The following is a 24872-nucleotide window of genomic DNA, read 5'->3' as shown; positions in this document are numbered from 1 at the left end:
TCAGCAGTTAGGCGGGGGTGTGGCGTAAGCATTGATTTTCGGTGAAGCCTACAGGATGTTAATTTGTCTGTACCTTGACAGTAAGCAGGGAGGGCGTACGAATGTTCCGGGTCTCTGCGGTGTATGGTAGTCCTCGCAAGAAAATCGGCCGCCTCGTTACCTTTTAGCTCCTGATGGGCGGGAGTCCAGACAAGTGTGTGGTTCTCTTTCTTTGAGCATTCCTTTGGGCAATGCCGCAGATGAAGTTCCTTATGGCCCTAGTCGAGTCAGTGATAATTATTGAGTCCTTATTCTTGAATTCAGCCCATCTGATTGCTAGTATGACGGCAGTAGTTTCTGCTTCTTGAATATTTAGTTGTTTGGTAATGATGAAATCCAGCATCTTCCCATGTTCGTTGGTAGCTACGGCTGATGCATTACCTTGCTTATTTACAGCCGCATCGGTGTAGATTGTGTTTGGATTGTCCTGATATGTTTTTCGAATATAGCGAGTTCTTGCCAATCTTCTGCCCTTATTGTGAGTGGGGTTCATTTTCTTGGGAATCAGAGAGGTCTCGATACAGTGTCTTTGAGCGGGTGTTAAATCGACCATCCTACGTGGTTCAGCCGCCGGGATGTTTGTCTGCGCTCGTGACCTTCAGTGGAAATACTAATCGATTGCCATTAAAATTTTCATTCTTTACCGTCACATTGAATTCTTTTCATTGTTCTTTTCGTGTTTATGGACCTAAAATGCCTCCAAACCACCTATAATTATGTGTATACACTGACTCAACAGTAACTTTTTTAAAAATATAACCACAGATGTTTGGCTGATCCCCTGAATGATTATGGTAATTTCCTAAAGGGCAACAATAATTTGCCCTAACCCTGCGTCTTTTTACGCAGCAGCAATAGAGTTATAGCAGAACGGATAGCCGGTCTAGGTACGGTACCCGGTAGCCGACCGGCGCCACTGCGCGTGCGCAGAGAGGGAGAGACCAGCTGGGCGCGTGCGCAGGCGCACCGACCGCGTACCGCGCGCCATACCAGGACCGGTTCTCCACACTGCTATAGCTCTCGAATTAAACGTGCCCGATGCATTGAGCGCTATCTAGTAGCTGAAAATTCGAAGTTCTATCTTCTGGCTATGTGCTATCTTGGTTCTAGCAGAGTAACGTTTTTATTTTCTTTGTAACCGCGGAGCTGTTTAAGCTTTAGCTTCATCCGGGGGCGTTGGCAAAAACAAATAGCAAGAAAATTTTGACACAGTATTTTGAAACTCATTTTCTTGACCCCGTGTACACACTGTTTCTTTTCAAGGGTGCTTTGGCCCGAGTTGCGCCATTTTAAACCCGGGAACGTATTTTTAAACGCTTCGCTTCCCAGCACCCCACGTGGCATGTCTTCACGTGCTATAGAACGTTAAACATGGTCATAGGTTGCGCCCCGAACCTAAAGCGACCTACCACATACAAAATCAGTATTTATAACAAAAACAACACGAAGAATTGAGTTCTAGCGCAATAAAAAAAAGAAACGAGTTTAGAAAAAAATAGCAGTGAAAGACCCGCTGATGCTCGACCCCAGGTAGTTAGTGCAACAACCCAGAACTCTATCTTGAGGCTACAGAGCCCGAACGGCGGGATCGTTTTAGCAGGAACGGCAACATCGTGTTAGGAGCTGTTCAAGCGACTAGCGGGTGTGTAGAAAGCAAAACCCGTAGGTTGCGCCAGGTGATACAGGAAGTCCACGGGGGGCAAATGTTGTATTACTGCTACACAACCAAATCTGAGACACCTTATTGGCACTGCTCCGCTTTCCAGTCCTTGAGCTCCATTCTGCTGAACGCCCTATACCAATCAAACCGACATAACCCCAACCCCGCGACACTCGACGACCCTGATTTCCCCTCTGACCTTTCGACTAGCAAAGAGTGTTTAAGCGGAGTCGACCAATCCTGTCTGCCTATTCATGAGCTGATTTTTCTTCCCTAGGGTGTTCAAGTGAACATCGCCTCCAAACCAATTCAGGCGACATGACTTCAATGGCAGAAAATTGCAAACACATAGCAACACTGGTTTCACTGCATTTACTGATGACACCGAAGCAAATACAATAAAAAGAAGGCTTGCACGCGAGTAATGTTTAGGGTTCAGTGGCGTACAATTTTGCACCTTTACTAATCCCGTGAACAATTTTTCGCCAGTGTACCATTTTCCGGTTCTTACAGCGACGTAAAAAAAGAAATGCAAGACGGTCCCATTGACTAAGTACAGCAACGAACTAAAAAAATAAAATTTATATGCTCTTCGAACGTATATGCAGGGAACGCCCGCCGGGCAACGGTGGTACTATAACAGACAACAGACGATCACTGATATGATTAACTGCAGACATGGACTTCTACATCGAACATTCAGTCTTCGCCCTGTCCAGACGCTGCCTTGTTCCTCTCCAACAGTCGTTTCTTCAAATTTTCCAGTCGCGTCAGCAGCTTCTCGTGCTGAAACGTGCCCCTCGGTTCGTGGAAGGGATCCTGAAAAGAAGATAAATGTACCACATCTGAATGCAGTCTATATAAATGTGAATATTGGTAGTTGTTAATCCTGGCTTGACAGAAATCTTCTCCTTCGACTACAGACCACACCGAAAAGCATAAATGCGCCGCAATCTTAGGGCCTTGAGCACGCCTAGGCGATGGAAGCGCCCGTAGCAATGACGCTGTGCAGACATGATGAGCAACGCTTTACAACCCCTGTCTGCTTTATGGCGCAATCGTTTACAGCGTGTCGTTAGGCCTAACGTGAGGCCGCTACCCACGTTCGAGCTACTCACACGCCGTATGTTAAAGCAATGCCGTACAATAACAGTTTTCAGTGTATGCCGCATGGTGGCACTACCAACTTCAAGCCGGCACATAAACGCCTTCCCGAAAAACGTTGCGCCAGATTGAATCATGGTGCCCCCATAAAACCTTTCAACGCTCGCACTGACATCTCTCGGTGGTCATTTTTTCCGGATGCTATAGAACAATGGAATTGTTTACTCCACCATGTTGTTAATAGTACCGATGTGCAAACTTTTGACAGAGAAATTGATGCTTATTTTGGTGATGGTTGAACTACTGCCAAATTTGTTTTCCTGTGTGCATTGCTTTGTGAGTGCCCGTTGTTGTTTTTTGGTTTTCTGTTTGTACTTACTATTGTACTCCCTCCCTGTTATGACCCTCAAGCGAGGGTTTACAGTATTAATAAATAAAAATAAAAATAAAACGCATTCAGGTCGCCAGGCGAATAAGAGTTTATTGGGAATGTATTTTTGTGCTCGCCTAATTGGTAGTTCTGTTTACTTATTGATCAGTATAGTCACTAGAACTTTTCCAATTCGAAGGCCACAACGTATTCAGTACGTTCACCTTTCGTCAGCTTTAGCCACGAAACCATAGTGGTGTTGGGATTCCGTGCTCTACAACGAATATGCCTACCTCTTCTTTCAAATAAGTTACTTAACTTCTTTTCGCACCATCGGTCATAGTCACGACGGATTTAGGTACCGTTTCATCGCTACCGACGCCGGCCAGCAGCTTTCTCGCTTAATGGGACATTTAATGATTAAGCAATAAAATGACTTTGTTAGGTTAAAAAGCCAGGGTCTATAGAAGTCCATTTGGCAATGGTCCTGGGTATCGTAGGTACATGCTCTAAAAACACCACGGCAGTTCCAGCTGAATTCCGAGATTATTTTAAACCACGCCTGCTCACCCATGAATTCTGGAGGTTGATTGGCTGGATGATTGGGTAGGTGACTTCCGAAGATATTGAGGACTGCATTGCCATTTAAATCTGCTCTACATTAACTGGTAAGACGCGAGCTTGTTAGAATGTGTCTTGCCAATTTGTTCAACAAGTCGGGCACGCTTTCGGGGTAACCAATCGGTGAGGAGCATCGGATCCTTTTTCGCGGGAGTTAACTCAGCGTTTCTTTCTGGCCGTCATATAAATAATTGTACGACTTTAGTTAAGCTCCCGGGTATTCGAAGTTGAAACATTTGTACCAAATAAAGATACTTGTGTCTTGCGGCGAGAAACTGAGCCGATACGAGATAAATATGGGCGTGAACGGAGTTTCTTTCCATCATTCGCAAGGCTTGTAAGAAACGAATAGCGCTGGGTGAACATCATGAGCCGATACGGTTTTTTTGGAGGACAGGGGCGTTCATTTCGCATAATACCGCCTTACGTTGCAACAACCAGACTGTCTTTTCATGCCTCTGCAGTTATTGCAAACTCTGGCTTTGCAGTTCACACTGAAACAAGTATCTTCTTTGACGGTATGTTAAGTTCAACGAAGTAACGCTTGATTGTAAAGCAGTGCCAGTAAAGAGCCAGGCCACTAAAATCAATGCGACGCACCTGATATTTAACCAGCAAAGTGCGTCTAAATTACAACACGTAAACGGCGTTGAATTATGCGCTATAGGAGAACGAATTTGGTGTCGATGTGCTGCTACCGAAACCTGAGGGAGTTGATGTCATTGCCGATTTGATACAAAGACGACCGCAACCCTGGCCCCTCCCGTTGCAAATGTCGCAGCCTACGGTGCCACGTAGGCAATCCATAAGGCGACCCAACGGCGCCAGCGGAGTATGCATCAACCCCCTTCCGTCTCCGACGTTAAGAATGGTCGACGTAGGTTCGAACTCTTCGACAATTTTCTCGCACATTCATCTCCACAGAATGGATGGTACTCACAGCCATAGCGGTGCCATGAAGCTGTCGTTGGGATCGGATGTTGTTTTGATAGCAGTCGTAGTACTCTAGGAAATTTTCGAAAACCTTTTCCCTGTATGACAAAGAAAACGGGGTTTAGCCGTGACGTTGGGAAGTATTAATGTTTGCATCCGACCTACCTCAAAGCCGGTGGCAAGGTGCAGTCCTCCAGGAAGCATGACTCCACGGTGTCGCACACTGCCACCCTGACGGTCTCGTGCTGAATGATGGCGTTGTAGCGCGCTGCGTCACCGGGATGTCTCTCCTGAAAGGGCACCGAGAAGGTCGCTATTGCGGAGCTTTACTACACACATCTACGTTATTTCTGATGTCGCTGCGTTTCACCCATCTTCTGCAGATTGCCTGCGGGGAAGTCCGCAAGAAATTGACAGAGCACTTTTCTTGTGGGCTTTACCTTAACAGGTCATGTCGACAAAGGCGCTTCGTCACAAAAACCTGGATTTACAGCAGACCTCCTTCAAGCAGTATATGGTGCGGGGAACAAAATGGGAGTATTAGCCAGCTGCAACAAAGCTAAGAATGCAGACTTTGACATAGGTCAAGGCTATCTTTTTGTCGCAGTATACGACTGAAACTATTGTGCGGTTTTACCGTAACGTACAGGGCCGGAATATTTGAGACAACATCCGTCTTCGATTCTTATATTTTTTTGCACTCCATGGCAACCTACATGAAGGTCTTCAGCCATCAGGGGTGATATCGGACTGTTGAGATGAACGCTTATAGCGACCGGGGCCACTGGACGTGGGTTTACAATGACTGCTGTTTTAACTCCTAAACAGGCCTATCATGACATCCGCAACCATGGTTTTCAAGTCATTTTTGTCGATGACATTTCCATTATGTGATTGATGTCATGAATGTCCATACAAAAGCTTTACTTCAGGCCGCAAGTTGCCCCTCCAGAAGTACACAGCTGTAACAGAATTATGAAGTCATTGCCAGCACCCAAAGGACGCGCGTGAGAGATACCTAAAGCTGCGTGCCGGCGCCAGACAGCGCAATGCAAGAGAGGTTTAAAGCGTCCTCAACATGACGTTTGCATGCGCCTCCAAATATTTTTCGTTGGTGGCGCAAGTGTTTTTTTTTATTTTTTCCCCTTGAGGACGAGTCCGAAGAAGATTGTTGGCACCTGGTAAAAAGCAACGTACAGTTACGAGACCGTTCGAACTTATAATTATAAACGATTGTTCCGCCCACTTCCTGAATGGTGTTCCATAAGACGTTCAAGAACTAGAGCACGCTAGGAAGACTGCGAGAAAATGGGATGGGCAGAGAACTAACCTTGTGAAATCCTGGCTCGTTGTGGTAGGGCTTGTCGTTCATCAGCGACTGGATGGACACGAGCACACTTCCCAGGCCCTGGGCTGCGCTCCACGCCGGTCCAGACCACGTGCTGCAAACAAAAGACACGATGCCAAAATGAGGCGAGGGCGAGTCCGTCCCGGCATCAAAATTGAGCAAGTATACCATTGATAAGTTCTATAAACGGAAACCAAAGACAGGGCGAGCTGGTTTCTGCAGTTACACTAAGAGGCGCGGTTCCTTATTCCCTGCTCATTCAGTGTATCACTGGATACCAGCGGTATACAGTAAACCACGGTTATATGCCAGTCCATTTATTCAAAATACCGGTGTATAAAAGTTTTAAACTCTTCCAACTAAATTGCGAGAAGTGAAAATAATGTCGGCCTATAACGAAGTACCTTTATAACGAAGGCAGTTACGTCCTCTCTCTGGGACTTCGTTATAACGAGGCTTCATGCACAAATGTTGACGCAATCTTCAGGCAGTATTTTGTCTTCTCTTCCCACAGAAAGGGAGGTGTTATAGGTGGTATTCATTGAAAAGTTTAGCGGGCGATTTCTTCGCTTGGCAACACTGAAAACCGCCATGTCTGTGGCCACTGTGCCAGCGTATGCGCTTTACGCCCGCATCTTGCAGAAAACAAAAAAAAAAAAACACCAGCTTCCATCATTTGCTGCGTTTCAACACGATTGTCGGTAGTGGCGCCAACAGATGTATTATTGATCGCACTCACATTATGTGGTGGCGCTCTACGTGCCCTCAAGACCTTCGCATCAAGGGAGGATGAAACCTCTGCTGCGAACTGCGCGCATATGTTTTACGCTGCAGTTTGCTGCCGTAGCGGATTTCGACGTAGGTGCACCCGCACCGTAACTACGACTTTATGTGTAGTAAGTGCCCTCTAATACGTGGTTGAGTAAAAAAACCGAATAATTTCCTTGGAGAAATGTTGCACGCGTACGCCGATTTAGCGCCGGCTTTCTCGTTCGCTAGGCGTTTCACCCTCAGCAAAACAACTCACCTCCGATATTAGAGCGCGGTAGCTGGCAATCAGCTGATCTGCGGCGGCGACTTCATACGCGTCTGGCGATAGGTAGAACTTACTGTACTGTACTCAACAGTACGTGGCGTCGAGGTACTACTTTGTGTTCAGTGGGAAACGGTTTGGAAATGATGCAGTCCCTGCTGTCAAACAGACACTGCGCTCACGTTGCAACCTTTGTGCCAGGACCGACTCGCACTCGCTCATAGGTGTGCGCAGAAACTGGGGTTGAATTGCAGGTAAGGTTGTCACATTCATTGGCAGAACCACGAATTTTCGCGTAACCAACGCTATCGCGGCACAACTGACTATCGAATCACTCGCACACGCCTTTCACGAAAACACAAGGTCACGTCGCGACTCGTGACCTGCCTGGCCGCCATGAAGGCACAGAGGAGATGAGGGGTGCCCGATCTGCGAGCCGGGCTCAAAATGTCGCCTAGGAGCAAACGCTTGGCCACGGACATGGCGGCGCACACGCATAGTTGCCTGCATGCATTCCAAGGCAATGAATACCTCTTATTGGCGGTGAGCGCGAGCACAGGCGGCGCTGCGAAGCGCGCCTCCGTGACGTCAACTTAGGGATTCTCGCATTTGTCGTCTGCTTCACTCAGGATCGCTCTCCCTGCTGTTTCTTTGCGCTCGGTCAACGTCTGATGCTTGTCCGCACCATAATTGGCGTGTGGGTAACTTTTTATCATAATAATAGGCTTAAAATTGCATACACTAGCTCATGGTGTCAATTAAAGTATAGTTTTGGGTACCGCTACGGGAGAAACATTGCCGGCGCCACCCCATTCCTTGCGAAGCCGGTCCTGTGCGGAGCGCGAAGAGTCGGAGCTAGGCGTCAGCTTCTCATGTAAGCATTCGAACAAAAGGAACAGTCAGCTGCTAATAACCGATAACAGCGAAAATGGAAGACCAAAACAAATTCTAGGCCTTCAGGGCTGTCGGCTTTGGCAGAAGGCATCACGATTCCCGGTAATCTAAGTAAGTAAAACAGCTTTTGCAACCTTTCCGAACACTCGAACGCGTTTTGTCACATCACTTTACGTTGTCAAGGCATGAAAGTTTGCCAACATGCACTATAGACTGCAAAAACTGTAGGTTGAGTTCCAAATAACCCAGTGTGTATATACGCGCGTGCTGATTCTATACCAGGCATCTAACCAGTATGGAGGTTTATTGAGCAAAAGGAGTCACGTCTTCGTTAAATTTATAGTAACACATATATGTTTGTTAAGACCTGGAGGGATATTTCGGAACATTTTTCACAGCCATATCTTCCCGATATTCGGATATGCGTTATAGGAAAACTGCACTCAAGAGGAGGGGGAGGAGTAAGGGGAGGAGGGGAAAACTTTGTTTAACAATTAAATCGATCTGGTTAGTGGGCCCGGTCCTCAATCCAGGACAAGAGAGTAAAAGTAATTTTCTTCAAATCATAGCACTCCATCCCGAGTAGAATAGGATTTGTTCTTCGCGCCTGGAAGGGTTGAAAAGCAATAAAGAGTTACTTGGACTTCTTCTTCGGTTTCGAGTCTTGTAATATATGCAGGTATACTATTTATTACGTTAGTTAGCGAGTATATCATGCCTTCAACACCATAATCATGTCATCATTGTTCGAGTTGAGAGTCAGTTCGTTATGATAACGATATAATTACGATAGAAATTCGGAGCACAAACGCCGCCTTCGAGTACTGTGGACCACGCTGTTTAGGGTGCGATCGCGGTGGCGTAGCACAAACCTTCTCATTGTATTTGCATGTGAATAAACAAAGCACGCTGCGGATATGCACCTTCTTGCACGCAGCCGTAATGAACGCCAATTTGTGAAGAAGGGAATGTATATACATATGCCATACAAAATGAAGGAAATATCCACACGACCTTTGTGAGGCTCCCAAACATCCCGAAACCTCCTAATAAGAAGTTGGTGACGGCGCAGAAAAATTAATGCGTTGGGCAGAAAAAAAAAGCAAGAAACATTAATCCAATACACGACAACAACGAAAAAAACAGAAGAAAGCCGCTTTATTTCCTGCTGTGCGATGAGCATGTAGAGGCCGCTGCTTGGTACGTAGTATTAGACTGTTGAGTCTTCATAGGAGCATCTCAAGAATACTGCAGGGAAGCCTACGCATTTTGAATACTTATCGAGACGCTCTGATCGCTGATCCTCGCGAATAAGCAAGAAAGGACGAGTTACACACGATCTTCTGACCGATACTCTGAAGAAAGTTGTTCTCTGTCTCTTCGTGTGTTGCAAACTTGTGGGGGATACAGCTTCAAATTATTCAGATGCGTCAGAAGCTAGCAAAATAACTGAGTCGCTAGAAATACGCTTTTTAACGCACTACAGCAACGAAGCGGGCGATTTCTAGCCCAGGCACTGTTGCCCCTCACAAGCGGAGTGTAGCAGACGACAGCGGCGCGAATCCCTAAGCCGACGTCAGAGCCACGGGGCGCCACTCAAACATCTCACCGCCAATACAAGTCGCGCACACTGCAGTGATTCTGTTTTGAATGTCAAACGCTCATATGCTACTCGTTAGGCAATTAATGGCTGTCCGAGAGTCAAGACACCACCATCAACGTTAGAGATCCTTAAAGGGACACTGAAGTGAATTTGTCAAGCTCCCGTTTTCGCTTGCACTGCGTAGACTGGCTCAAATTAGCACACTTTTCATCGTTTATCCGGTTGACAAATCGGTAATTATTTTACAAAGCGCGAAAGAAGAAAAACTACCATGCGCGGTTTGCGGCGGCCGCACCAACTAAGGCTGTGACGTTGAGAGGAGGGGCGCCGTGATTGGACGATGCCCAAGGTTAGCAATCACACAAGTTTCGGTTTCGGTTCTGTAAAACATAACCAATGGCTTTGTTGGATGGGCATTCTCAATATCTCAGTAATCATCGTACCGCGCTTCTGCCATGTTGTCGGCTGTAAAATGCACAAGATAAGCCTCCCAGGACGGCTTGTAGTCGTAGCATTCACTAGCCGAGACCTACGCAGTGCATGAACGCCCTCCGCGTACCCGCAGACGCCCAAATGTCATGCGCTTTTCCCCCATATTTGGAGCTTGCCTCCCTCATGCCTGTATCGTAAAAAGCGTGCTCGCACCAGGCCAAGGGTCTGTTCATTCTGGCCTGTGCCCACTGCCTGCAAGCAGTCGGTGCTTATGGCAACAGCACGCCAACGAGAACTCGATAGCGCGCCAGTGCCAGCCTGCGCGCGTTTTGTGAACTAGTTCGTGTAGCCATGAACGTTGCGGCCCCAAAAAAGGTGAACTCAATATAGAAAACATCGGCGGAAAACAAAAAAGTTAACTTACAAAAAAAAAAAGCACGTACCCGCGGGGATTCGAACTCGTGACTCGCGAAACATTTGGGGTGAGACACCTAGCGCCCCAAACTGCTAGGCTAGGGAGCGGGACGCGAAAGCCTTGCTAATATAGGGTATATATTGTACAACCGGTTTACACTTTTATTTAGTTTTGGCATTTCAAGCCGCTTAGGTGACTATTTGTTGTACTGCGATCGTGCAGTAAGCGTCGCCCGAGTTTCCACAGTAGCTCACGTCTAGCAATTGCATTTCGTAGACGGAAAAGCGTTCGCAGATGCGTAGTCGTGCTGCTGACCGCTGTGCTTGTTCGCCCAGCGCAAAAAAGTGCTTCCCGCGCCCTAGTTTTACGCTGTACGGTAAAAATATCAGTTGATTTTATTTGCTTAGTACCTATATTGACTTCGCTGACTCTTCTCCCGCCTTCAAGAGGCCTTATATTTTCCTACTGGCGTACCAGTCAGCGAAGCGTCGCATGTGCAGCGCTTGTGTGAAGCGACCTTGACTTGGAGCTAGGTACAGTGTACAAACAAACCAAGTAAAGAAAGGCACATTCTTCCATTCACAAACGTGTCCTGGCTTCGTTTCAACTAAGCGAACGAATTGCGACCAAGCAATTTTTTTTTAACCTCCTTGATTGCGACGACCCGCCGGCGGCCGGCGGACGAAACGCTGGGCCGACTGACTCTGTCGGCCGGGGAGCAGTGCAGTAGCGCAGCCGTGGCGCAGCCAATTGCCAGCTCATCCCCTCCTGACGTCACACGAAAACGCCACAGAAAATGGGCGAGCGTAAAGAGAGGAGGACAGCGTTTTCGAAATAGTTTTTCTACTAAATAAAATCGCGTAAACGCGCCTAGAGTGGTCGAAACATGGCCTGGGGACTCCGGACTACAATTTGCGCTAGTAATCCCGCAATGTTTACATATCACTTCAGTGTCCCTTTAATGTGTTTCCCAAAGGGGAGAAAGAGTGGCGCGTCTATATCACACGAGCTACAGGAGTCGCTAGCAAGGGCGCGTAAATGTATCCTGCGCGGACAAGTGTTTTCTCCGCAGCAATTGGCCAAGCCGCACGTATTCACCGCGCCAACGGTGCGCTCCTTCGGCGGCTCCTACGTGCGTAACGGATGGGTCCCGCAACAGAACCATGGAACCATTCCGCAGCAGCCCAGGTAAGTCCCCTTCGCTACGAGTACTCTGATCTATTTATGATTGATGACTGGCTGATGATTACCCCGCAGTTTCAGGCTATTGTTGTGTAACGTGGTCCTCTTCCCGGGTTCCAACTGTGAAACATGTGTGCAGATTGCCGCCGGTCGTCGCCTGCAGCTCCAAGCACAAAGTCCATGTTGAGATTTTCACCATACCTTTTAGGCATCGTTTGTGTTCGTTGGGAGCCGAAATACTCATGTAAAATGTAGCAAGAGAGAGGGCAGGTACAGGGAAGGGGAAGTTCGTACAATCCTATCATGGTTGGACTGCAACTAAAAAAATTAGAGAACTGGGAGAGAAAAAAAAGGAAAGATGAAAACTGAAACTCGCGTGGTTTGAACATGAGAGAGAAAAAAAAATCACGCCATATCCACGGAATGAATGATGATAAGTGGGGCGAAGCTCGAGAGGGGGAGATCATCGGTAACCGTAACTCTCCCGTGAAAGTTCGCCCATTACATCATTAAGAAAGACGTAAGACTGTGTGCGTACATTGTACAAATCAACTTTTATTTTCGGAGTCAATGCTCCCAGGCCCAGACCTGGTGAAAGACCCCGCGCCATCGAGAGAGAGAGAGAGAGAGAGAGAAACTTTATTTGAGCCCCGTTGGGCTAGTCTGGGTGGCGGGTGACCGGCGGTGGTAACCGGCCGGTGACCATTGCAGCTCGCTGGATGACTTTAGCTTGGACCTCACGGTCCGAGCTGCACAACGCCTTCGCCCAGTGCTCTCCGTCTGTGAAAGGGGGGAATGGGTTTTGGGGGCACTGCCACATGCAGTGGTCTTGGGTATCGAGGGCCCCGCAGTCGGGGCACAAAGGGGTGGGGTACAAAGAAGGGTAGATAAGGTGAAGTCGGTACCCGCACCTCCACCACAATTTGTCACGTAGGATGGGACACAACGGTAAAGAAATAACTTTTATTTAGGGCGAACTTGTGCCCGAACAAGACGAGAGGAAACGAGCAAAGGTCCTTGCGTCTCGTTCGATCTCCGAGAGAGAGAGAGAGAAAAACACTTTATTGGTGAGACACCGGGTTCAGGTTGGGGCGGTGGCCTCAGCCCAGATGACCGAAGCGACCTGCAGCGCCCGTTGCGTCAGGGTCCGTTGATCCACGAGGCAAGAGCTACCCAAGGCCTGCTCCCAGTGGGTGGGGGTGGGGAAGGGGGGGTAAGGGTCCGCGGGGCACTCGCACAAAGAGTGGTATAGCGTGTCGAGGCTGCGGCATCTCGGACACTCTGCGGAGAGGAAGAGGTGTGGGTGGGAGTGCTGTAACTGCGTGCGATGTGGGAAGGAATGCGTTTGTAGAGTGCGCCACATCTGTGCTTCCTCCATCGTAAGTCTGGCGTTGGGCGGGGGTAGTGTTCTGCGGCTGAGGCGGTAGTGCTGTGTGATGTCTCGGTATGTGGTGAGGGCGTACCCAGTGAACTCGAGTGCGGATCCATGCGTGAACGACTGCCTGCGTTCGTGGCGTGATCTCTTGCGTGATCTCCCCCTCGCAGTGCACGTGCGCTCGCGCCTCCATTGGCGAACTCAGACAAGCTCGCGCTCTCGGTGCCCAGTTTGCGCTGCCGGTTGCAGCCGGTTCTTGCGCGTGCAACGCGGCCCACTTTACGACATCTCCGAAAGCATGCGGCGGTCACGTACCACGAGACACAAGGGATGGACAGACCCATGACTTAAGGAGCTTCGCCCCTAAACAATCAACTCAAATAGTTGATTGCCAGTTTCAGCCAGTTACACATCTGTTCTAACAGACTCAGTAGCGTGATTGAAACGTGAGAATACTATACTTGGCTTGCGCTGGTGGGAGGACAGAGAAGAGCACAAAACGCATTCAGACAGGTAGTTTCGAGACGAAATGAGCGTAGACATCACAGCGCTTATCAATGCCCTGTTATCTATCACATTTTGTTTTTGCCCAAGCGCAATTCGCTGGGCCGAAAAGCAAGGACAGCTTTTGCGCACACGCCTGAACAAATACAGGAACGGTTGTGACGAAGCGTTGTTTTCGTTTTTTGTAGAAACTGTAAGCGGCGGATTTAGCAGTCACGTCTTTTGAGATTGCTTCCGCACGCAGTATACACCTTTCTCCCTGAGAATGCGATTTATATCATCCGTTAAGACAATCTGTTAAGACAATTTCATAAAAACAGAAGCACGTCTTTTTATTCTGAGGTAAGCATCTCCTGGCTCATAGGTGCATGAACGCAAGAATGTACTAGCGTGCGTTAACTCGTCCTTTTTGCTACTTTTTAATGTTAGACTGGTTAGGCTGGTCCAGACCACGTGCTGCAATCAAAAGACACGATGTCAAAATGAGGCGAGGGCGAGTCCGTCCCGGCATCAAAATTGAGCAAGTATACCTTATCAAAGTATAAATTACCTGTAATTTATACCATTGATAAGTTCTATAAACGGAAACCAAAGACAGGGCGAGCTGGTTTCTGCAGTTATTTCCACGTAGATATTTGATATTTCCACGTAGACAGCTCTAAAGTTTAATCAACGTAGCAAAAAAAAAAAACTGAATGTCAACGGCGTAAGACTCCCCGTTTAGGGGGTTTACGTTTGCTTGACGGGTGCAGCGACCTTTGACAGTGTTCTGTGCGGCGCCATATTACCCAGATGCGTCAAAAACGTGCTTGCTGTTGAATATTCATTTTCATGCCCTTTTCCTTTTTCCTTTCATGTCCTTCTCCTTATTAAGCTCACTGCATCACATTGTTCGCCTTCGCAAACGCCTGTTTAGTAGGCAGTTGCGGTGTACCTATCCCACTACGGGTCGGCGGTGCGGCCGATGGTGGCGCTGACACGGCGGAGCAGCGCGCCCTATAGGTGTGGGCATCAAGAAAGTACAAGGCCGACTTTATGACGGGACACATAAGGTCTTGAAAATTGCTAGCCTTCATTTACACAATTCCTAGTGCACGTAAAATAGTCCCTAATTCCAAAATAGCACGCTTACAAACTCATGTCTTGGTTACTCCTATAAAAAGGATATACAATATTGTTGAAAGACTCTTGCTCACCCAAGGATGCTCAGGCAGACTTTGCCGCACGCGTAGAGGTTCGGATTGAAGCGAACTCGTCCGCGGTCTGTGGTCATCAGACGAACTTTGGGAGGTGCGATCGGGTAGTCGGTCGGACACTTGATGAAGAAATGAAAGAAGCCGCCTTCGTAAGGCGTGCCGAGCGGGCCGATCACCAGAGCGTGGATCTGCGAAAGGATTATTATTGGCAAGCGTTCATACGGCGCCCTGGACGTCGTGGTACGAACGGTTCGTTTAACCATACTTACAACACGAGGCGAGGAAACGGTACGACTTATAGATTTAACTGAAGGTGTTTTTGTGTAACGCTTCTGCGTGCGCTACACCTTCGGGGTGCCACGAACTTTCCTCCTCTATCAATCTGGTAGATGTGTGTACATATGCGTTGCGGTCCAGACACTATACGTTTAATAAATTACCAAGCAACCAATACAAAATGCTTGTTAAGCGATGTTTCGGTCGAAGGCCAGCATTTGTATCACAAAATGTTTGTGGCTTCGATGCGTATTATAACATACCGTCGCTCCAGGGAGGCAGAAACGCACGTACTCGTGCACGCGCACGCACATGCACACACACGGATGCACGCACATACACAGGCACACAAACACCAACACACACTAAAAGATTGTGAAAACACAGTTGAGAAAGTACGCAAGAGGAACGCACCTTTGTTACGTTATTCTCCTTCGGTGCGATGAAAACTCCGGGAGGTGGTTGCTCGTAAATGTCCTTGATGTCTCTGTAAGATGCGAGGAGATCGTCTCTTGTTCTAAGTTAATTAGTTACATTTCATTGTGGACATCTCTGAATCAACTCTGTCTGGTTGGGTGAAGCATAACATAACTGGTGCTTCTGATTAACCATGGTCACCCTTTAATGGAGGAACCGAGTGGGCTCTGAAACCTTTGGACCAGCTTTAATAAAGCCCTTGGTTAAAGGGGTCCTGAAATACCTTCCGCCGATGAATGGATGCACATGTACCCAAATAAAGCAATGTATTTGCAATCTCCTCCCGCAAGAATTTTGTTAAAGCGATGAGTATTAGCTGAGAAATCGTAAATCAAAAACCGCGCATTATCGTCGCTGCGCGTTTCCTCCTCCTTTCGACTTACTCTCCGCTGTTGACGGCGCGCGAGCCTTGCCTCCCATGATGCTGCGCTCCGCAGCGGTGACGTACTTCCGCTATTGTGCTGCTCAGACTGTCGTCTGCTACGGGCAAGCTTTGTTGACACCATGAATCCCGCACTCCGCTCAAGGCTGGAAAAGCGAACGAAAAATCTGGCCGCATGTATGCGGCGGCCTGGCCTTGCCCTTTCACGGTGTACGTTGCTGGCGGCACATGACTTTTTATCGGCGGCGAACTCGCAGCCGCACGGGGAGGGTCGTGCGCTCGTTCTCTTGATGCACCGCGCATTGTTTATCCAAAAAGTGCCGTATCAGATGGGACCCCGCTGGTGCCGGGTCTTATTTTGCGGCGGTGGTAATTCCTGCCGGCGGCATGTGAAAAAGTCATATTATGTTAAACCGATACAGAACCCGTGCACAAAACGCTTCAATCATGTGACCAGTTCAGCTTGGGGCGACGCGTGGTGGAGAGTGGCAACGTTGGCAAAACATGCTCCGCCACGGCTCTGAGCTTTCAAGCGCTGGAGCGAGCGCCATTTCTTTAACAATCTCAAACATCGGTTGCCTTGGCAACAAGGCACAAACCGCTCCAGAAGTCAGTTACGGTTGCGTGATCCCGGTTCAGCTTGGGGCCCCACTTCGCGACATGTGGGCACTGCAGGCGTACCACTCACTCCCATTGGGAAGTGCGAGATGCGTTTGGCATTACAGGAGGCGATGGTATGTGTGTTGTGGACGCCTTTGTTTCGCGATGAAATGCGACGTTGTGCTGCTGCGGGTGGATAGTGCTTCCCATGGTCTGGATTATCTTTCTCGAGTGACGTACGACTCAACCTCGCATGGGGTATGTGCAGTGTGCGTGGCTAAAAGCCATCGGCTTGTGCGCCAGAGTTAAGTGACTTGCTGTTCGTCCCCGCAAACCGCGCGCGAGGTGAGTACCGAATTTACGACGGGCAGAAGGCAACCCATCCTCTGTCAATCGTGGTTCAGACTTTCAACGCATGTTGTGACGTTGTGTTCGTTGGAAACGCATCTCTGGATTGTTTTGAAGTTGAATAAAGTGTATGCGTCAAACTAGGGCATTCGGCTCAGGGCGTTTTCTGCGATTGCACGAAAGAAGTGTCACGGGGCTTCAACGCTTTCTTTATGGAACGCACTCAGGTAAGAGAATATCCATGTCGTGTTATGGCCGTGTTGCATTCAATATAAACGGTTAAGCACTTGTTTTACACTTGTTTCGTTTGTCGTAAAATGCCCAAGCACTCCGGCACTCCGCTGGCAGATAAGCCGGCGAGCCAACGCTGAGCAGACGACTCATCTCTTTGCCGGAAGTGCGTGAAAAAGCCGCCCATCAGCAGGATGTCTAGCTCATGACGAACATCTGGGAATCGATGATGTAGACATGTGAAGATGGCGGCGTCCAAAAACACGAAGGGAAGGGTGAGAAAAAAACGACAAACTTTGCAACAAAAGTGTGAGCTTTCCGCTGCGCGTAAAATAGTAATACTTGTCACAGAGGACGTTGACGACCCAATCTAACAGTTGCGCTAGTTCATTTAGTGTGCTCAAAATGCCTTTCAGGGCCCCTTTAATGTGTTCGCCTTGTCCCATTTGTTATATTTGATATTGCAAATAGTCTTACGTCCCAGACCCAAATACTCATCGTTTATCGGCAGTCATCGACGCCTTGCGTGCGTTGTTCGGAACGTTTGGACTACCTAAAAAAAAAAAAAAAAACGCTCGTTGCGCGTGTTGGACGAGGAGACGAAGTACCCCCAAGAAAATTCAGTTGAGTTTTCCCGCGTTCGCTCAGCGTCGCCATCTGTTGACACCTTCGGCAACTACGCGTCTCCCGTAGGAGCAGGTGTCATCTATACCTATAAACGACGCAGTGAAACATTCCCCTCGCGAGGGGCACGATCAAATGCAGAGCATTTCCGGGGGCGCACGACGTTAAGTAGTTTGCGTTACGTTAATGTTGTTGCACTTGTGGCAACTGCTGACGAGAGAGCGCTCGTCAGCAGTAATTTGAATGAGTCAACGATATAAGGCGCGTTCGTAGCGTCCCGTTCTGTGTCGGCTTTCTGGCGCAGTGGGTAGAGCACCATGTACATTGCGTTCCGCCCGCAGGGTCGAGGGATCGAAACCTGGCGCCGGATAGTATTTTCTTTTATATAGCGTGGGGGGAGGGGTGCGGACAACGACGGTGCGGACAACGACGGGACGACGCGGGTGACATCGTGAGTTACTGAAATGCTCTGCATTTAAAAAGAGTATCGCACAACGGGACGGCATTGGTGTCCGCAGCGGTCAGTCGATTCTACCAAGACAACAGCATCAGAGCTATCGACTTTGCCCCGTCCACCCAGCAACAAATGGCCAAGCTGAACACTGCGTGGCCGAGCTGAAGACGCACTTTCTAAGGACGAGACAGCGTCAATACAGCGACGATTGGCCCACTGCTTTTTCAAGCAGCACACAACAGTGAAACATACCACGGGTCAGACCCCTGCGAAGGTATTTTTTACACGTGAAATATGAACGCCTTTCAAGGCTGGTATACCACGGCCACGGCCGCTGGATGAGAGCGCACGCAAGAGAGAGCGCACGTTAGTGCGCCTTTCATTTAGCGGCCGTGCCACAGCCATCGTCACAGGTGGCACAGGACGCCTGCAGGCCACCGCGCAGCCGCGGGATACAAAAGGGAGACCATGTTTGCGCCCGCCAATTCAAACAGAAGCCAGAGTGGGTGCCCGCGACCGTGAAAAAATGGGCCCATCTCCCCGCGAGGGGGACTAGAGTAAATGCGTCGCAAAGGGGGTGGGTGTATTGCGTTAACGTTTAGTGTTTGGGGGGTTGGTGCTATCACGTGTACACCACGCAGCTATCACGCCGCTAGCACGCCGATGAGTCGCCAACGCACGCCGCTGACGACGTAGTTTGAATGAGTCAAGGATATAAGGTGCGTTCGTAGCCTTTGATTCTGTGTCGGTTTTGTGGCGCAGTGGAAAGAGCACCATGTACCTCGCGTTCCGCCCACAGGTAGTGAATGCGTTGTATCAGCAGCTTCTTGACGTAGTTTGAATGAGTCAAGGATATAAGGCGCGTTCGTAGCCTTTCATTCTGTGTCGGTTTTGTGGCGCAGTGGGTAGAGCACCATGTACCTTGCGTTCCGCCCGCAGGGTCGTGGGATCGAAACCAGGCGCCGGTAACTGTTATTTCTTTTTATAGTGTAGGGGGAGGCTGGCTGCTGCGAACGCCGGCGCACGGGTGACATCGTGAGTTATACAAATGCTCTGCATTTAAAACGAGTTGGTCTGCGGTCTTCGTCCGTCAAAATTGCCGGAGCGACGTCGGAGGCACACCAATCATCTCCTCTCCACCAGCTAAGGCCGTCTTCAAGCGAACCAGGCCTTTCCGAAGATGGTTCTGCGTCCACCCGCCAACCGGGCCTCGCTTCTCATAATGAAAAGCGCCGCCCGAGCACAGACGCGGAAAGCGATGCCGAGAGCAACCCGTGCAGGCAGCCAGCTCCAGCCCTCGTTGCACCTCCAGGCCCTGGACCAACGCAAGTCCACACGGTAGCGACAACCACCTGACCACTACCAGGCGCTCTTCTAAGGGGGCAGAAATGTTGTGTCTGTGCTCCTCAGTGGAAGCACAGTTCTGTGTTCTGCGCTTCCGGGCACCGCGTCAATTAGTGTCGCCAACCTCTGCATCGCCAACTCCGCCCCGTACTCCGCGGGGTGCCGTTAACAATGGAGATTTACAATGGAGATTGACAATGGACCGAGACGCTTTGGGACCGGGCTGCAACCCAGTCAAAAAATTGCTTGATTGTAGGGTTTAACGCGCCGACGCAATGCAGGCGATGAGGTGCGCCGTTGTGGAGGTCTCCGGATTCATTTTGACCACCGGGTGGTCTTTAACGTGCGCCGAAATCTCGTACACACGGGCGTTTCTGGTTTTCGTCTCCATCAGAAAAGCGGCCGCCACGGCCGAGAATCAAACCAGTAAAACACCTAGCACATAATGTTCGCAGTACTGTGGAGAAGCGTACAGTATTTTTTTTTTCGTTAATGAGACTTAAAGGGAAGCTGAAGCGCTTTCCAAAAAAAAAATTGAGTTAGATTAACAGTTATATAGTTTATTGCGCGCTGATTCCGAATATCACATTGAAATTTATCGTACATGAGTCCAAGTGGCATTTATCTTGCAAAAAGCGCGGCCCCGTTTGAAAGACGCGCGCTTTTCGTCTTGTGACGCCCCTGATTGGTTGCGCCCGTCATGACGTCAAAGGAGGACACCCTTCGGCCGCGCGGGTTGTCGGAAGCATTGCGAACGATCGCACGGTTGCCTTTGCGGCAATTTAGCTTGCAGTTTAATTTTCGCACATGACTGGAAGCTTCTTTTATAATTTCCCGTGCTGTTGGTTCAATTATCTTGGAGCTTAAATTTGCTTTACATGACAGAGAACACCAAAGCAGTGATTGTGACGTCGACTAGTGGGTTCCATCAAAATATTTTTGAATTAGGCAACCAGCATAGGGGAATTTTATACCTTATGTTAATATTAGGTACTGCCTTAACTGTTTCTTATTATACACAAAACCATTTATGCCGAAGATTAATGGGCGTTTTATAAACAATCTACCAGCGAAAAGCACGTACGTGCACTGCGCGAAAAAATAGCGTTCATGCGCTGTAAACGTATATGCGAGACACATCTTGCCGGTACAAGCATAAAACAACAAGCAGACTCTGCTTCCGCATTTCCTTTGTTCGTTGTCGCCCACCCCAGCCCCGTTACTCATCCCCGTACACAGACCCACACGCGCGCGCCATTTCGGCAGCGGCGCTACGGTGCCTCCACGATTGCTAGCTGCACTTCGATGAGTGGCGTCTTACTGCAGCATACTAGTGCCTGCTCAGCATTATTGGCTGTAGTAGGGCTTGAGTTTCGCTTGTGCGTTACGCATTTTGCTACAATATTACGGCCACCTCGTTATAATTAACAGACCAGTCGGACAAGGTACCTACGTTGTAGTTACGTTACTTTAGGTAACAATCACCAAACGTTTGTGATAATGAATCGTTGGCCTGTTTCAGCATTTCTAGATTTAAGCATTTACCGCGCTAGTCGGACAGAGGCCGTATATTTACTCTTCGCTCCTAATTTTTTTAGTATCATCATTATATATATCACCGACTATCACTGGAGCACACTTGAGGTTCAGTGACAACAAGTGCTTGACAGGTTATAATATGCAGCCACACGGAATCTTGGGCAAAAAATTAGGCCCCCGCCGTCAGCACAAATTATGGCACGGTGGTGGTTCGGAGTGGTGTTTTTTTTTTAATTCCAGACAAACATCACCTTATCGTGACATGTATACTTGCAAAATAAGTAATCTGGTTGTCTTGGTTCTTTTACTTAGAAGGAATACTGTTTACCTCTTAGCCGGGAGAGATCTTCTATCAGGATTGGCCCCTTGTTTTAGTTTCGCCAAAAAATTGTTTTTTTTTTAACACTGTCCTGAGCCCATAGGGAAAGAAAACCGACGCGTTTAACGAAACAAGTATTTCCTGAACAAATGTGACTTGGTTTCTGGAATGGAACGAAACAACCCCGGCCAAAGTACAGCAGTATTCCCCATTCTTCCTAAATCTAGGATCTAATGTGAACATTCACGTACGTCGCATCAAAAAAAAAAAACCGCATTGGAGCGGTTTACAAACTATTTAACGTAGTGTAGTATATTCTCTGTCATCAAGCACAGCCACCTCGGCTGTCGCTTCCGTATGTTATCAAGCCTCCCGGCGTGGCATTATTCTGCTTAGGAATACGGCATGATAACGTATGCCTCGTTTGGCGTTCGTGCATACTTTTTGAACACGAAAATTGTACAAATGAGTGCTATCAACCACAACAACCACAAGTATCATTCACAAGGAAACACGGCGAAAAGAGCGTGGCCGAGGCGACCGATCCGGCCGGAAGTCCAGGTATGACGTTTTTCAGCCGGTTTTCGCCCGCGCTCTTCGGTCTTCCGGCATCGCGCGGCGAGATGGGGGCGGGGCATCGGACCAATTTTGTTTGCTCATTGCGCCGCTTCTATTGCATGTATTGCGAAAATATTTCGTACACATGAACTATTCAACGTGTACTTGCTGCTAGTCAACTTTTCTTTTAATTCTAAAACCGCTTCATCTTCCCTTTAACTAATTATTTGTAATTATTATCTAACTGAAGTATTACTGTCCTAATCACTGAAGTGTCAATGAGGCACTTGTAGGTACCCACGAGGGGCATCTAACTGCGGTATTTTCCGCGACGAACTAATTGCGTACTCATTTATTCTGACTGATAAAGAAATTTCTTTTGCAGTCCGCAGCCAGAAGTGGCGAAGACCGGAGATGCCGAGCGGAACGCGTTCCGCTCCCCGCTAGCAGACGACGCTCGCTTTCCTAGCGCAACTCGCAACCGCAGCGCCGCGGTGGCGAGAGTCGCGGCCGGCCGCCTTCTCTCCACGGCCGCGGCGGGGAGATACGGAACTGAAAATAAAGCGTGGCAAACTGTTCGCATGGCGACGCAGTGAAACATCCTCCTCGCGAGGGGCACGATCAAATGCAGAGCATTTGCGGGGGCGCACGACGTTAAGTAGTTTGCGTTACGTTAATATTGTTGCACTTGTGGCAACTGCTGACGAGAGCGCGCTCGTCAGCAGTAAAATTGGCAGCCTCGGCGCACGTTGAGTCCGAGAGAGGGAGAGAGTGTCCTTGAAACGTGCCTGGGCGCGGTATCTAATGTTGATCGCGCCGATAGCGAAACGTCTGAGCCGGGCATGTCGAGGCGAGCGATGCGGACAACTACGGACGCCAAGAACGGGTGACATCGTGAGTTAAAGAAATGCTCTGCATTTAAAAAATGTGGTTGATCCCTCTTTCATACGAATTTGTAAAACACGAAAGTAAAATGTTCCTTCACAGGAGCATTTGAATGTTTTTTGTGCATGTATATGAACTTGCACATCGCTATTTATATTTCGTCGGTATGGCACAGTTAGGCGCATCAAAATTAGACACTGCAGATTACACGCGCCGGAGCATTGCATAAAATTAATTGAAACCCCACGCGCTCGCCAACCGTGCGAACGAAACCGAACGGGTTGTCAGCGAATCGTTTGGTGAAGTCACAGTACGCTACAGCGAAAGGAGCATGATTTGCGGGTCCGCAGCAGTCTTGTGGGTGTGCTTGGCGAGCGACGTCCTGCTGGGGGGTCGTTTAGGCAATGATGCGACCGCATCGGTCCTGCTCTGCGGCGTGTGCGCCAGACGCTTGCGTTGCGACCGCTCAGCGTGCGGGACGCGGCGGCGTTCCACAAGCTGAGCGGCGTTCCACATAGGCGGCGGACGGGTAAACACAGCAGCTTCCGCAGCTACACGCTGCCCTATCAAGGCGCCCACTATCGGCGCTCATTAGCGTCATGACGCACTACTTCGCTCCACCTCCCCTAGATGGCAGCACCATCTACATGAACAAGTAAGAGGGCAGGGGTGAAAAGTTTCCCTTTTCTTCTCACAATAAAAGTTCTACAACAACAACAACAAGTAAGAGGGAAGGACATAAGGCGCGTTCGTACTACTATAGCGGCTAGAAAGGTTCTATAGTACTACTAGGCGGGCATGGTCTCATGGCTCAGTTGTTAGAGCGTTTCACACCTCCCATTCCGGCCCGAGTGAAACGGTGGGTTCGAAACCTAGGGCCGCCGCGCCAATGGAACTTTTATCTGGTGATGTTATTTCAATGACGGATGTGACGTCGGAGAGGCTTTGTGTACGCCGGTATGAAACACTTTCGTGTTAAAAAAAAAAAGCGGTGCTCTTCGGTTTCCAAAAAAACGCATTTTTAGGTGTACCGGTGCGTCCGCTCAACACTGATAGCGCGGACATAACAAAGGTATTGTGATCGCGCATCGAACACTGGTACACACAAATACGCGAAGACCCGATAGTTATCTGCACAGCTCATGACGCTGACAAATTAAGATACGACCTTCAATTTGTTCGGAAAGCTCACCTCTGCAGATCTAAGAAGGTTAGTGTTATTCTTTGACGGCGTTCAAAATTCCGGGCAATGGGAACCAATGGCGAGTCGCTAAAACAGCGAGCGACATACCTAGGAACCATTTGCTTCGCAGATGGCGGTAAACACTCCTTTATCCACATCCTACATTTGAAAGGCATGCAGTTTTTCGAAAATTGCGCTTAAGATTATGATGATGCTTAGCTCGTAACCTAAATGAGCATGTTATTCAAAGCTTTTTCGAATGCTTTGTCGGATTTGAGATTCCAAGCGCTACTGGACAACCTACTGTAATCTGCCGCTCAGAACAGTTCAGGCCATGGTGGTGCAATTGCAATGCCACCTAATAAGTGGATAAGATGAAGGAAACTTGCCGTTTTGCTCTCGCCAGGGCCTGCGGGGACGGCTGTTCGAAGTCGTACTCCATGGGGTCCCAAAAGTTGGGGTTGTATAGAATTGTAGTTGCGCCGGAAGAACTTTCAAACGCCATTCCAGCCTGCTATGTCAACAGGATTCAACTACTATTGCTTCGTCTTCGTCTTCGTCTTCTTCTTCTTCTTCTCTCTCTACCGGAGCATACCCAAAGAGAAAGACCTAGCCAGAGATTGGTAATACTTATATGAAAAGTTGTAAATATTTATTAAGGTATATTGCGATAAAATGTGAAATTTGCCAATGAAAGAAAGAAAGGAATAATGTCAGTACAAATTGTGGCGTGTTGCGGGAACAATATTGTGAACAAGTGCACGTATCTCGGGGCGCGCACAGGTAGGACAAATGGCCCCAGAAGGAAAGAATTACGCTTTGAGAAAGCGGTCAGCCCCCACGCGAAACTGGGACATTGTGTATACCTATATTGTGAGGACGCGAAATTCCCCCGAGTATGAGAGTCCCGGAATTTTTGCGAAAACAAATGCTGCACGAATGC

The 24872-nt window shown here is 48.7% G+C and overlaps 1 protein-coding gene across 1 annotated transcript; it reads right to left on the bottom strand.

Annotated features, from left to right (window-relative positions):
• Positions 1-4888: 4888 nt before the first annotated feature.
• On the bottom strand, positions 4889-24371 carry LOC144179954 (ubiquitin-conjugating enzyme E2 Z-like). The gene is made up of 5 exons (XM_077708368.1): positions 24319-24371; positions 15400-15472; positions 14710-14897; positions 6058-6169; positions 4889-5017 (listed from the first exon to the last, which is right to left on the bottom strand). Exons 1-5 carry the CDS (start codon positions 24369-24371, stop codon positions 4889-4891), a joined length of 555 nt encoding a protein of 184 aa, XP_077564494.1.
• Positions 24372-24872: the final 501 nt, after the last annotated feature.

Source organism: Haemaphysalis longicornis, unplaced genomic scaffold (genome assembly GCF_048455015.1).
Source record: "Haemaphysalis longicornis isolate Haplotype H1 unplaced genomic scaffold, Haemaphysalis longicornis Haplotype H1 scaffold_4, whole genome shotgun sequence".
NCBI lineage: Eukaryota > Metazoa > Arthropoda > Arachnida > Ixodida > Ixodidae > Haemaphysalis > Haemaphysalis longicornis.
This window is presented reverse-complemented; position numbering and strand designations above follow the sequence as displayed.